Source organism: Scomber scombrus, chromosome 20, assembly GCF_963691925.1.
Source record: "Scomber scombrus chromosome 20, fScoSco1.1, whole genome shotgun sequence".
NCBI lineage: Eukaryota > Metazoa > Chordata > Actinopteri > Scombriformes > Scombridae > Scomber > Scomber scombrus.
In genome coordinates, this window is record NC_084989.1 from 23,962,698 (window position 1) to 23,977,089 (window position 14,392).

Genomic DNA, 14,392 nt, shown 5'->3' on the forward strand with positions numbered 1-14,392 from the left:
GGATCACTTACTAGTTTATTAATACAGCATTAAGATCCCTAATTTAATTTTGAAGGTATGGATGTGACAGTAATAGCTGTGGGCTCAATGGTCTTGCTGATGTAGGTATAAATTTACAGCTTCTCATTTCATCTCAATCAATAGCACCTTTTATACAGTAGATAGATAGATAGAGATAGATAATTAAATAAAACCCAATTATAGTAATAAAAAAAAATGGGAACATTCAAACATACAATTAAAAAAGTGCAGAAAACAAAAAGCTAGACTAAAATAGACTAGAGCATAAAATATGAGAGTGTAGAATATATTAATTTAAACTTATTAAAAAGACATACAGTGCAAATGAAAGATTAAAACTTAAAATGGTTTAAAAATAATTCAATCATAAGCTCATGAAAAGAGAAACGCGTTTTACCTGGATTTAAAAATAGACAGAATATGTGTCGAGAAAGACAATAGTTTTAGAATAATGCGATAAAATAAAAAGGGATTAAAATGTGATTTAAAAAAAATGCTATAATAAATAATAAAAAAGGGGGAAAAATCAAAATAAAATAAAATAAATAACAGCGTTTTTCAACGTTAAAATAAAAGATGAAATTAATTTAAAAAAAATAATACAAAAAAAATGTCAATCAAGTAAATAATGTTTATAAATTATTATTTTAATTCGTGTGTTTTTTTTACATGTGTGTTTGGTGCCAAATCTCTAATAAGGGAACCACCGGGGAGAGGCCGCTGCTCTGTGTTATCTATCCGCTCACAGCGACCTATTTTCGGCCTTGTAAGGTTCGAACTGTCGGTGATGAGAGGGCCAGCTGCTCCGGGTCATCTATCCGCTCACAGCGACCTATTTTCGGCCTTTTAAAGGTTCGAACTGTCGGTGATGAGGCCATATTGGATCATGAGTCGCAGAGGCTAAAACTAGCAGCTAGACTATTTGTGATCAATAAAAGCATGGGTCAAACTGAGATAACAGTACATGATATTACTCCAGAGGATAGCTGGACTTACCTTTAGTGCTTGTGCCGCTACTCCCGATTGATCCATGATTGTGATTATTCACTTTAATCGATTCTTTCTCTGATAAATAAATGGTGGCTAACGGCTGAGCTAAAAGTGAGCAAGCTTCGTCGGGGCAGATTCAGCGACTACAAACGTCTTAAATATAAGACAAATAACAACGTCTCGCAATATGACACGTACAGATAACTGCTGTGTTAACTTTAATAAATATAAATAGATAATTTAGAGGTTGGTTATAAAGTCTTTTAGTAGTTTAAAGGTTAGAGAAGAGGGGGGAAAACTGATAGTTCCTCAGCACAGAGTCAACGTTCGACACAAACAGGAAATACATCACTGCCCGATCCTTACAGCGCACCTTCACAATAAAAGCTTAGCGATTCTTTTTAAAATGCTTTTATTTTCTCAGTTTCATGTTCAACCGTGGTGGAAATAATTGAGCACATAATTGCACCAGATAGCTGAGAAGCATTAATAAGTAATAGATATGAAAAAAAAAATGCAGGAAGGATATTGTTTTTGAAAATCTTCATTTATTGTATAAGATGCAAAATAAAGGTTTAAACAATTTGCTTTATTTGGGTTCTTGCCCCATGTAGGAGTAGAGGGGAATGAGGACGTGGACATATTGGCTAAATCCGAGGCTAAAACAATCATTAAAAACAAATGCAAAAAAACATGGCAGGAATACTCGGATATAAATGACACCGGAAGACATCATTACAATAGATAGATAGATAGATAGATGGATGGATGGATGGATGGATGGATGGATGGATGGATGGATGGATGGATGGATAGATAGATAGATAGATAGATAGATAGATAGATAGATAGATAGATAGATAGATAGATAGATAGATAGATAGATAGATAGATAGATAGATAGATAGATAGATAGATAGAAACTTTATTGATCCCATTGGGAAATTCACAACACATACACAACAAAAGACAAACAGATAATAACCAACCACTAAGTTAAAATCTTAAAATAGTAAAGAAAGATTAAAATGTGAGCATTTATGATAGTGCAGAATAATAAATAATAAAAGTCCATGTTAATGTGCCCGGTGCCAGTGTGGGGATAAATATACATATAATATACAAAAACATGTAGGTTTAAGAAGGAGGATGGGCAGGAACCGGAAAGAAGAAACTATCATTACTCGACTTAGAACAGGGCACACTGGACTCAATCAAACATTGCATAAAATAAGTAAACACCTAACTGGTAAATGTGGACATTGTGGATGTCAAGAAACTGTTCAGCATGTGCGGCTTGAATGTAGAGAATATGAAGGAGAAAGGAAGGAGCTGATATCAGTGTTAAAGAAAGATAACACAAGTTTCACTGTAAGGAATATTCTTAGAAGTACAACTAAGGAAGTCTATAATAACTTAATAAAATGTCTGAAATAAACGGGGCTAATAGAAAGAATTTGAGAATTTAAGTTTTTTGTTGTTTTTAAATGTTATTAATTTTTTATGCTTATCTAATGCTCCACACTCCAATCCGGTAGGTGGTGGTAATGTACCTCTGGCTGGTTTGCCAACCGCTAATCAAACTCAAAGAAGAAGATAATCGAGCACATTTACTCAAGAGGTGTGCCTAAGTTAAAGGGTGTCAAACTCATTTTAGTTCAAGAGCCACATATACAACCCAATTTGATCTCAAGTGGGTCAGACCAATAAAACCACTTCACAATAACGTGCAAAAAATAATATATATATATATAAACTATTTACAAAACAAAATGAACAATCTGAATTGTCTGAAGGAAAATGAGTGCAAAAGAGAGTGCAATTACAACATTATTATGTCTCAGTTCTTTACAGATTATTTTGGACAGAAGCTGCTGATTGACAACATTTTGTACAATGTTCAAAATATGAATGACGGAAACATGACCACAATATGTACTCTGAAGCTGCATAAAACTGGAATTACTTTGATGATGGTGGACTTGACTTTGTGTCTGACAGTGGAGCTGTTCTCAGATCAGTTCAGACTGCAGCACTGATAGTCATCTCCACTTCCTCTGATTCCTCTGTCAGTCACTGCTGGATGAAGCTCTCCTCTCCTCTCTAACTCCCAGTAACATGAGCCAGTCACCGCCTCTCTACACACAAGCTGCTGCTGCTGTTGTTTCAACCTCTCTGGATCATCAGGATACAGCTGATCATCCCAAACCCCAGGCTGGTACTACACCATTCCACCATCTGATGAGAGAAGAAGAAAGAACAGAGGTCATGATCAGTGTTAAATCAGGTAATGATTTGATTCAATTTAAACTCTTTGAACACTGATGGCTATGTCATTGTTAGACTATTGATTCTTGATTTGTTTATTTCACTAGTCAATTGGGAACAAACTGTTAAACACAAAAATAAAAAGAAGAGCCACTAGATGGCAGAAGAGTATATTACAACAGCAGCTTGAGTTTCCTTACCTAAGTTAAAGCTTTGTTTCAGTGACCATTACTCATACAGCTGCAGGCAACAGGTAAACTATGCTGAGTTGTCTTTGATCTTTGTTTTTTCCCCTTCGGACAGTAGGAGTGGATACTGGGAGAATAACCGTTCCTGCTTCTGATTTAAAAGTTCAAAATCGAATTTCAATCAATTTTTGATTTAGATTTGAAATCATGACACCCCCTATAAAGACCACATGGTCAGTAAGTGTAATGCTGGTGCTGTGAAATCAGAGCCAGTGATTTGCAAGCTGCAGTCAGCCTGATCTTAGAGTTCAGACAAAGATGAACTGATCAATTGTTTAGTGTTGAAATGATAGAACAAACACTGAGATCAGATTTGATGGTGTGACAGTTTGATGACGAGGACCACTGTCTCTATACATCTTGTAAGGCTGTCAGCTGTAATCCAGCTTTATTTCCTGCTGAAATCAACACAACAAAAACAGTCGTCTTCACATCAACTCAAACACATGATCACAACAAGCTTCTGGCTCATCTGATTGGCTGAGTGTTCTCTCTCTCTCTCTCTCTGCCTTTCTGTCAAATCCTGAAGCCTGTCACCATTCTCCTCTCACAGCTTCACTGAAGAAAGCAGCACTGAGAAGGTTGGAGGTTCATCAGGAAATACTGGATCTTTGCTTTGACACTGACTGTGTTTAATACTAAACTGCTGAAACCAGCACAGACTGACTCTAACTCTCTACTGACCTCAAATCCTCCAGTCTATAGTCTGGACTTTCCTTAAGATCACACAGCTGCTTCATGTCTGGATCCTTCAGGTCGTTGAGGCTCAGATCCAGCTCTCTCAGATGGGAGGGGTTGGACTTCAGAGCTGAGGCCAGATAAGCACAGCTGATCTCTGACAAACTGCACATCCACAATCTAAATAAGAAGAAAATATTCCTGCTTAAATCATTCAATGTTTCATAATCTGGGTTTGGAATGTAGAAGTTTAGAAAATGGAAACTCCAACAGGTGAACCTAACAGGATGAAGGATAAAAAATACAAACAGTGAAAGTGAAAGCTCTCATTAATATTATTGACAACATGCTGTTACTTCCATCAAGATGTATTTCACTTTCTGCAGCTCCACCAGTGTCTCCATCTATACAAACTCATGTTGTGCTGCCAAACATGAGTATGAAACACTTACATTTATTTTAAATTCTACTCAACACCCAATGTTTACAAAGAGACCAAATATGTCAGGATGGATTTTTGGGAAAATATGAAAAACAATTATTATCATTAACAATATTTCAGTTTCATGGAATCATGAAGCCATAAAAAAAATCTTACGTTTGAATATTTCAGTCACTATAAACACTGCATGGTTTCATAAATATGTTGAAACAAACATATACTGAATGTTGTATTTATTACTGTCTGATAGTTTTGTTTTTGACTTAAAGAAAGACATTTAAGGAGAAGGGTTAGCATAGACATATAAGTCAGGTGTTTGAGAGTTTAGAGGAATTGCCTGTTTTTTTCTTGTTTTATTTAAGATTTAAATCTCCAGCTTTGACAGTCAATGGACTAAACCTCCAACAAAAAAATAGACTTTACCATTAAGATAATCACTGTGGATCAGCATAACATCCTTATGTTTGCAGTTTAGTGGCACCACAACTTTTACATCATATTACATCTCAGCACTGAAGTTAAAAAATGTTGTCTGACCCCAAAGTCTCCAGTCTACAGTGTGGACTCTCCAGAAAACCACACAGTAGCTTCACTCCCGAATCCTTCAGGTCATTTCCTCTCAGCCCCAGCTCTCTAAAATGAGAGGGGTTGGACTTCAGAGCTGAGACCAGAGAAGCACAGCTGATCTCTGACAAACTGCAGTCCCACAATCTAAATAAAGAATAAATGGGTTAGAGAGAGAGAGAGATAGAGAGAGAGAGAGAGAGAGAGAGAGAGAGAGAGAGAGAGAGAGAGAGAGAGAGAGAGAGAGAAGAGAGAGAGAGAGAGATAGAGAGAGAGAGAGAGAGGGAGAAAGAGAGAGAGAGCAGGGCTCTTGCAAAACATCCCATATAAGTGAAACATTCAAAGCATATCATGTAAAAAAAAAAAAAACATAAATGTTACATAACACACAAACAGTCTACCACAGAACTGTCTTTTTCACCTACCCAATATTGCAAAAAAAATCTGGCAAATCCTGTCTCAAAAAGACAGCAAAACTAGTTGACACATGTGTTACTTCTAGGCTGGATTGTTGCAATTCTTTATTATAAGGTTTCCCGAACAAGTCTCACAATTTTTCTCCAGTTGGTGCAGAATGCTACACGTGTACTGACAAGCACTAGGAAAAGATCACATTCCTCCCATTTTAAATTCACTGTATTGGCTCCCTTTGAAATCCAGTATATAATTTTAAATCCTTCTCCTCACCTAAAAAGCCTTTAGTAAACAGGCACCACCATCATAAGTTCTAGTACTTAATTCAGGCCTAATTGTGGTTCCTAGACTCTCCAAAACTAGAATGGGAGGCAGAGCCTTCAACTATCAGGCCCCTCTTTTGTGGAGCCACCTTCCAGTTTCAGGGGGTAGACATCCTCTCTATGTTTAAGAGTAGACTACATTTTTGATAAAGCTTATAGTTGATCAGCCACTAGTTATACTGCTATAGGCTTTGACTACTAGGGGACTTCCCATGATGCACTGAGCTTCTTTCTTTTCCTCTCCCTTTCCATCTGTAAGCATTCATGTCCCATTAATGCATGTTACTAACTTAGTTTATTCCCTGGAGACTTTGTGCTTTCTCATCCTGCAAGTGCTGAGGTGTTAGCCATGAATCCCCATCCAGGGATTGATTGTGGTACCAGTCAGTGGGACCACTTTCTACAACTACTACTATTATCATTATTATTATTATTATTATCATTATTATTTTCATTATTATTTTCATTATTACTATATGTAGTCATATTCTACTATTACTAAACTTGTTATTGGTATTACTGCTGTTGCTGTGCATCTCTGTCTCCTTCTCTCTCCCAACCAAATTGATCAATGCAAATGGCTTCCCACTTAGAGCCTGGTTCTGTTCAAGGTTTCTTAACCTTAAAGGGCTTTTTTCCATGCCATCATTGCCAAGTGCTGTTCATGGGAGAAATGTTTGGGTCTCTGTAAATTTTGAGATTGATAAAATATTGAATCTTGTATTTTAATTATCATAAAGATTAAATTTATGTTGAAGATGAAATGTTTAAGAAATTAAGAGTGAATCAGCCAGTGTTGGATTTTCGATGTTATATTAAGTATGTTTTAAGTATGATGCTTAACAAGATGCTCAGTGTGGACCAGCATAAAATCTATGAGGTCCAATCCCATGAATACTGTCATATTAATCTCAGCACAAAAGTAAAATGGTATCTGACCTCAGAGTCTTCAGTTTACAGTGTAGATTCTCCAGAAAATCACACAGAAGCTTCACTCCTGAATCCTGCAGTTTGTTTCCACTCAGATCCAGCTCTCTCAGATGGGAGGGGTTGGACTTCAGAGCTGAGACCAGAGAAGCACAACTGATCTCTGACAAATTGCAGGTCCCCAAACTGAATGAAGAAGAAATCATGTAGTGTTAGAAGTAGATTATTCTGCTTTAAATTGTTCAATGTTCCATAATCTGTGCAGAGTTGAAGAAGGTTTAGAAGGTAGAAGATTAGAAAATGGAAACTCCAAACAGCTGAACTCAACAGGATGCAGGTATTGTAGGTGCTGTGCAGCCAAATACAAATGAAAAACAGTGACATTTATTTCAGATTCTATTCAACATCCAAAGGTTTACAAGTGTTAACTATGATTTAAAATTAAACATTTAAATAGCATTTAAATATTTGAATTCAACATCTAAATGTCTATATCTGCAGTTTATTGTCACCACAACTTTCACATCACATCAGTACAGAAGAAAAAAATAGTGTCTAACCTCAGAGACTCTAGTTTACAGTGTGGAATCTCCAGGAAGTCACACAGCAACTTCACTCCTGAATCCTGCAAGTCATTTTCACTCAGATCCAGCTCTCTCAGATGGGAGGGGTTGGACTTCAGAGCTGAGGCCAGAGAAGCACAACTGATCTTTGATAAACTGCAGTTACTCAACCTGAAGAAAGAATATGAGGGGGGGAGGGGGGGGGGGGGAGAATCAAGCTTAATAATTCAAGTATTCATAATTTCTTGTTCAGCCAAAGACCATTAAAAACAATTACATTTATTTCAGATTCTACTCAAGATCCAAAAGTTTACAAAATATGCCAGGATGGACTTTGGGAAAATAAGAAACACAATGATGCACAAAATATCTACAATATTTCAATTTCATGGAATTGTGAAGCCATAAAAGAATCATGGCATCTGTATAAATACTACATAGTTTCATAAGATTGGAGCAAATACTGTATACTATATTTGTTACTGTCTGATAGAGTGTTTTATTTTTGATTAAAAGAAGGACATGTGTGGGGAGGATCAAATTTAATGCACAAATAAAGAGTTCAAGAGGTTCAGAGTGAATTGTCTGGTACAGTTTTTTTGTGGTTATATTTAAGATTTTAATCTGCAGGTCTGACACATTCAATTGACTAAACCACTAAAGCAGAAAATAAGACTTTACCATTAAAAGGTTCTCTTTGTAGAAATCAGTATCTCCTTCTCAATAGTGACAGGTGAGGATATTAAGCTTCTATGCTACCCATTCACTCATTTGCAGTAAAAAACAAAAAATAAATGTGAATAGCTTTGTAATAGTTGCATATAGAACCTTTAAGATACTCATATCAATCAGCATCAATCATCCTTATGTCTGCAGATTAGAGTCACCGCAAATTTCACATCATATTAATCTCAGCACAAAGGTAAACAATTACATCTGACCTCAGAGTCTTTAGTCTACTGCGTGGACTCTCCAGAAAATCACACAGTGGCTCCACTCCTGAATCCCACAGGTCGTTGTCTCCCAGGTCCAGCTCCTCTAGATGGGAGGGGTTGGACTTCAGAGCTGAGGCCAGAGAATCACAGTAGTAACCTAACAAATCGCTGTTCCTCAATCTGAATAAAGAATAAATCATGTAGGTGAAAATCCATTGTAATCCATCCGATCGATTCATGTTTTAAACACATAATCCAACACTATTGTGTCCTAATCAATGAGCTCTTCCCTAAAGTTAACATAGTGACTTTGTCATTGTATTATTGTGGATTATCATATCAGCCTTCTACTGACATCATCCAAATGTCACCACAACATTCAGACACCTATTAATGTCAACACAGATCAATAAAATGCCATGGACCTCGATCAAGTCTGTAACAAGGATCAAATTATTATTATTTTTCCTGTGAATGGTAACAAGTGTGTGTCATTTCATTAAAAACACTTCGGAAAGTGAAATACAGAAAAATATGTTCCTTTTCCAACTACTGAGGGACTTATTTCAAACCACAGATTTACTCTCATCATCACAGCTGACTGCCTATAATCAGTTTAGCATGACTTCCCTTTCAACTGGTGGTCATCTTTGACATAAAGCATTATACACATGTTAAAGTGTCACCTGTCCTTGGTGGCAGCTCAGAAATGATACAAACTGCATTTGAAAATATGATGTCCTATCTTTGTCTGTACTCCTGTACGAGAGTTTTAAAGTGTATATGAGATATGTTCCTGAAAAATAGTGTGATCTCAGTGTTAAATATATAAGCCATTATTCCTGAAACCACAATAAAAGTCTTGAACTTTTTTCCCATTTGGTTTACAGATTTAAGTTTCACACACACACACCAAAAATTATAAACACTAAATTGATCAAATTAAAGGAAATTAAATGACTTAAATAACTGGGTACAAACAAAATGTACAAGAAGAAAACACAGTCAGTGAACAGACCTCAGAATCTCCAGTTTACAGTTTGGACTTTCCAATCCAGCAGAGATCATCTCCACTTCTGAATGCTGCAGCTCATTGTCGCTCCGGTCCAGCTCTCTCAGGTGGGAGGGGTTGGACTTAAGAGCTGAGACCACAACTCCACAGTCAGTCTCTGATAGTTGACAGCTGGTAAGCCTGTTATTACAAACCATATTACATTTAAATATGCTAAAATCAAACCCTAGATAGATACTAGGCATTTTGAAGATTAAGCACATTGTCCTGAAGTTCTTTTGCTGGATTTGTATTAAGACTAGAAGATGAAGAATAAACTGTGAAATGTAACCCTCTTTACAACTAAATAGAATAACTGTGTTCGTTAGTGTAAATACACCAACTACAAAGCTCATTAAGCTTTTGTTACAACTGAAGAACAATTGTGAGAATAACTGGTGTACAATTTGGCAACAAGCAGTTGGAGCTTAAACTGAGCATACTTTAATAGTTTCTAAGTTTAAAAGTGTGCATGTATGTAAAGAAGGGATGTATTATATGTCAGTGGCTGATATCCTATTGGCAGAGAAATGAGAAAATGTAACAATTGCTCTTGTTTTAGTAATTTCATCTGACAATAAGAATTTTTTTAATAATCTGTGACTTTGGATTAATGACATCATTCTAAACCCTGTTATGAACAGGGATTTTTTTAAGGACAAGTCTTCTGTTGGTACTGGAGCAGGCTGAGAGTAGAGTAGTTTATAGTACTTTGTATAGTCGTTCCTCCCTTGCCTTTCTCTCTTCTGCTCTCTGTGTTGCTGCGTCTTTGCACAAGGTACACTATTTTCAGCCCAAATAGGGTCTTCAGAGTTTGGTACAGAAACAACAGGAAGTATTTAACACTTTTTGGACTGAGCACCTAGACAAGGGAGAGATGTGTGTGTGTGTTCTCAAGTGATTGATTTAAAATATTGATAATCACATCTGGACTTACACAGCCTTTCTGCAGTTCCTCACAGCTGGGATCAGTCTCCGTCGTCCCTCCTTTGTTGTTTTGTACTTTCCCAGGTCCAACTCATCCAGAACCTCCTCAGACATCTCCAGCATGTAGGCCAGAGCTGAGCACTGGATAGCAGAGAGTTCCTTCTCTGATTTTTTGTCTGACTTCAGGAACTCTTGGATCTCCTGATGTACTGAGCGGTCATTCATCTCCATCAGACAGTGGAGGATGTTGATACTTCTGTCAGGAGAGAATTTGGTCTTCTTCTCCTTCAAGTTGTTGATGACTCTCTGGATGGTTTTTGGACTGTTCTCTGTCTGATCCAGCAGGCCTTCTAAGAGACTCTGGTTGGACTTCAGAGAGAGGCCATGAAGGAAGCGGACGAACAGGTCCAGGTGGCCATTTTCACTTCTGAGAGATTTTTCCATTGCTCTCCTCAAGAAGGCGTCTAGGGTTATGTAATGGTCATTGTCTTGGTCATCATCATCTTTATCATCATCATCATCATCATTACCATCATCGTCTTCATCGTCATCATCATCATCTTCATCAATGAAATCGTCATCCTCAATATCATCAATGAAATCGTCGTTGCCAATGAATTTATTATCATCATCATCGCTAGTGTATTCGTATTCTTCTTCATCATCACCATCATCATCACCATCCACATCCACATCTCCCAGAAAGTCCTCCAGTACCTCTGTGTTGTTGTTGGCGTAACAGTGGTACATGTATACTGCAGCCAGAAACTCCTGAACACTCAGATGAACAAAGCTGTAGACTGTTTTCCTGTAGATCATCTTCTCTCTTTTGAAGATCTCTGTACAAACTCCTGAGAACATGGCATCTGTGATGTCAAGACCACACTGCTCCAGGTCTTTTTTGTAAAATATGATGTTTCCTTTGTCCAGTTGTTCAAACGCCAGCCTCCCCAGCTTCAGAAGAACGTCTCTGTCAGCCTCCGTCAGCTCCTCTGGACTCATCTCATGTCCCTCATCATGCCTCTTCCTCTTCCTCTTTGCCTGAACCTCTGGACTCATCTCATGTCCCTCATCATACTTGTTCTTCTTCCTCTGTGTCTGAACCAACAGGAAGTGAGAGTATAGATCAGTCAGGGTCTTGGGTAGTTCTCCTCTCTGGTTTGTCATCAATATCTGCTCCACAACTCTAGCAGTGATCCAGCAGAAGACTGGGATGTGACACATGATGTGGAGGCTCCTGGATGTTTTAATGTGTGAGATGATTCTGCTGGACTGCTCTTCATCACTGAATCTCTTCCTGAAGTACTCCTCCTTCTGGTCGTCAGTGAAGCCTCGTACTTCTGTTACCCTGTCAACAAATGTCAGAGGGATCTGATTGGCTGCTGCAGGTCGGGTAGTTATCCAGATGAGAGCCAAGGGAAGCAGATTACCTTCGATGAGGTTTTTCAGCAACATGCTGACTGATGACTTCTGTGTGATATCAGACACAACCTTCCTGTTCTTGAAATCCAGTAAAAGTCTGCTTTCATCCAGGCCGTCAAAGATGAACAGAACTTTACAGACAGCAAGCTTCTCTGCTGTGAGCTTCTGTAATGTTGGATGGAATTCATGGATCAGCATGATCAGACTGTACTGCTCATGTTTGATCAGGTTCAGCTCCCTGAATGGAAATAACATCAGCAGAATGATATCTTGGTTTTCCAAGCCCTCTGCCCAGTCCAGAGTGAACTTCTGCACTGAGAAGGTTTTTCCAACACCAGCGACGCCACTCGTCAGAACGACTTTGATGATGTGTTCCTTTTGGCCAGGTAAGACTTTAAAGATGTTGTGACACTTGATTAGAGTGTCTTTGAGGGTCTTCATCTTGGAAGCTTTCTCAAGCTGCCTCACCTCATGTTGGGTATTAACCTCTTCACTCTTTCCCTCTGTGATGTATTGCTCAGTGTAGATGCTGTTAAAGATGATTTTACTTCCTGTTTCATCAGTTTCGTCAGTCGCTTGTTGATATCTCCTGGTCAGACAGAACTTATGTTCATATGACACCACCTGCTCATTACCAGCTGCTGAAAGAGAGGGACAACACAGATCTGAACAACTATCAGTATGTTTTCATGCACTTTCCTTTCCTTCTCCCTGAATTTTGCACGCTGGGGTTGAAACGCCCCATATTACATATTCATTATGACAAACTTACTAAATGGACAGCGCGTATTATCTTGCACAGTTGAAAGACGCAAACCTCAGTGCGCTGCGTTAGTAGATCAGTTCTTTCTATTTTGATGTAAACCTACTCTTAAATCTCTTACTTTAATCTGAGACTTTTATGTAGTTCAGTTATTTTATTTTAAATTGAATGTGCTGAAGCACAGAGCAAGAAGAACAAAGAATATATAACTATCCAAATACTTACTGTCCGGAAACTTTCTCGTCACAGATCTGCTGTCTGGATGTGATGCTGTGTTTGTCACCTCCTGTGACTGACCTTCTGCTCCTGAGCTGATGGTTGGCAACTTCGTCACCAGATCATTCCTGCTGATCTTCTTTAACACACTCTTGGTGACTTCCACAGCTCCAGTAAATTCATATTTCTGCACCATCAGATCCACCACGTTCCGTCTCTCTGCCTTCGACAGCGGGCTCTCTTTGATGGGTGGGATGTCGCCCACCTTTTCATACTTAAGGGACCACTTGAGGTTCTCAAATTCCTTGTCTGTCAAATCGTCCAGAATGTTGAGGAGGTCCATCTCCGTCATCTTGGCTCTCTGGTTTCAGATAATGTAATCATTTTCAAGTTGACATTCAACTGGATCTAACTGATTTGACAAAAAGCCAAGTTTGGCAACAATTGTTAAAGTGTCAGAGAAATTTGTCAGCAAAAATGTCTCACCACAAGTCTACTCAGAAGCTGGCCTGGAGCTTTCTATCGGATCGATTTTTCTCTTATCATAAAAAATTTACATTTTTCATTTACATTTGGCAAAGTAATCTCATCACAAGGTCTAGTTATTCTTCTGCTCCTGCTTTTACAACCAATCTGTTTGCTGTGCTGCAGTGAACTCTGGTACATTTATGTGTTTTGGTTGGTTCATTAATGCTGCTGTGAAAGCTGTAAACCGACAGTATCTGAAAATAAGGGTCTTGTCTCAAAGACTCAGTATATCAAACTGAGTGTAAATGTACTGTTGCAATGTTGTCCAATAAAGTGATGTTATTGTTTAGTACATCTAAAAAGATACTCTTTTTGTATAATAAAACCTATAATAAAGACTTTTGCAGAAATAAGTAATCTAAACAAACTTAAATTAACCTGATTAATCCTGAAACATCCACAGGTACATTCACATGTGAATTTTGACACAGTCTCCCTCTAAAGGCAATGCTGGACCCACCTTAAGGTTTTATTTTATGTCCATCAGTGCAACAGTTCTCTCGTATTGTGTAGTTGTGCAAATAAGAAACACAGTTTATATGTTTTTATGACTTTTGCTGCTAATGCTATAAGCCCCTGTATTGCAGCACTGAAAATATTCTTAGTTGTTTGAGGGAAATCAACTTTTAAGCTCTACTTTCTATGGAGTTTCTATGCAAGCCTGGACAAAAGTGTCTGCCAAATGAATGCAATGTAATGTGATATCTTACATTGTGTTTGGATGTTTGTCTTCGGATCAGTCAATCTTTATAGCCACATTTTGCACACTTTCCTCTGTCCTCCTCTTCCTCCACACAATCACTCATCTTGTGGACTTCAGTCAGTCTGAGAGCTAAACCAGAAACACTGATTGTGAGCTCAGGACACAGGATTCATTCAAAACACGTCCGCACAAGTCTCACGTCCTGTACTGAGGGAACAGGAATTACCAGTCTCAATACATACTCAAATTAAAGCATACAGAACAAAGTCAGAACTTCAGCTGTAAAACTAGGATGTGATTGCTGTCTTTAACAGCAGTGTAACTTACTCAGCTAATAATATGCTGACACTTTACATACTTTACTTTATGTTTTTGGACAGCAAATTAGTGTACTGCATTACTGTAGTAT

At 37.9% G+C, this 14,392-nt stretch overlaps 2 protein-coding genes across 2 annotated transcripts in view; both read right to left on the bottom strand.

The window, feature by feature from the left end:
• The window catches only part of riok3 (RIO kinase 3 (yeast)), a 13,329-nt gene extending 12,006 nt beyond the window's left edge, over positions 1-1,323 (bottom strand). The window contains exon 1 of the mRNA XM_062441290.1: positions 1,018-1,323. Coding sequence (XP_062297274.1) covers positions 1,018-1,053 — 36 coding nt within the window. The 5' untranslated portion in view covers positions 1,054-1,323. The remainder of the gene's footprint in view (positions 1-1,017) is intronic.
• A 1,816-nt stretch (positions 1,324-3,139) lies between these two features.
• On the bottom strand, positions 3,140-13,113 carry LOC134002020 (NACHT, LRR and PYD domains-containing protein 3-like). Its single transcript, XM_062441265.1, has 9 exons — positions 12,762-13,113; positions 10,362-12,411; positions 9,392-9,565; positions 8,380-8,553; positions 7,436-7,609; positions 6,888-7,061; positions 5,185-5,358; positions 4,212-4,385; positions 3,140-3,249 (listed from the first exon to the last, which is right to left on the bottom strand). The coding sequence occupies exons 1-9, from the start codon at positions 13,102-13,104 to the stop codon at positions 3,210-3,212; spliced, it is 3,477 nt and encodes a 1,158-aa protein (XP_062297249.1). The 5' UTR covers positions 13,105-13,113; the 3' UTR covers positions 3,140-3,209.
• Between the last annotated feature and the right edge of the window lie 1,279 nt (positions 13,114-14,392).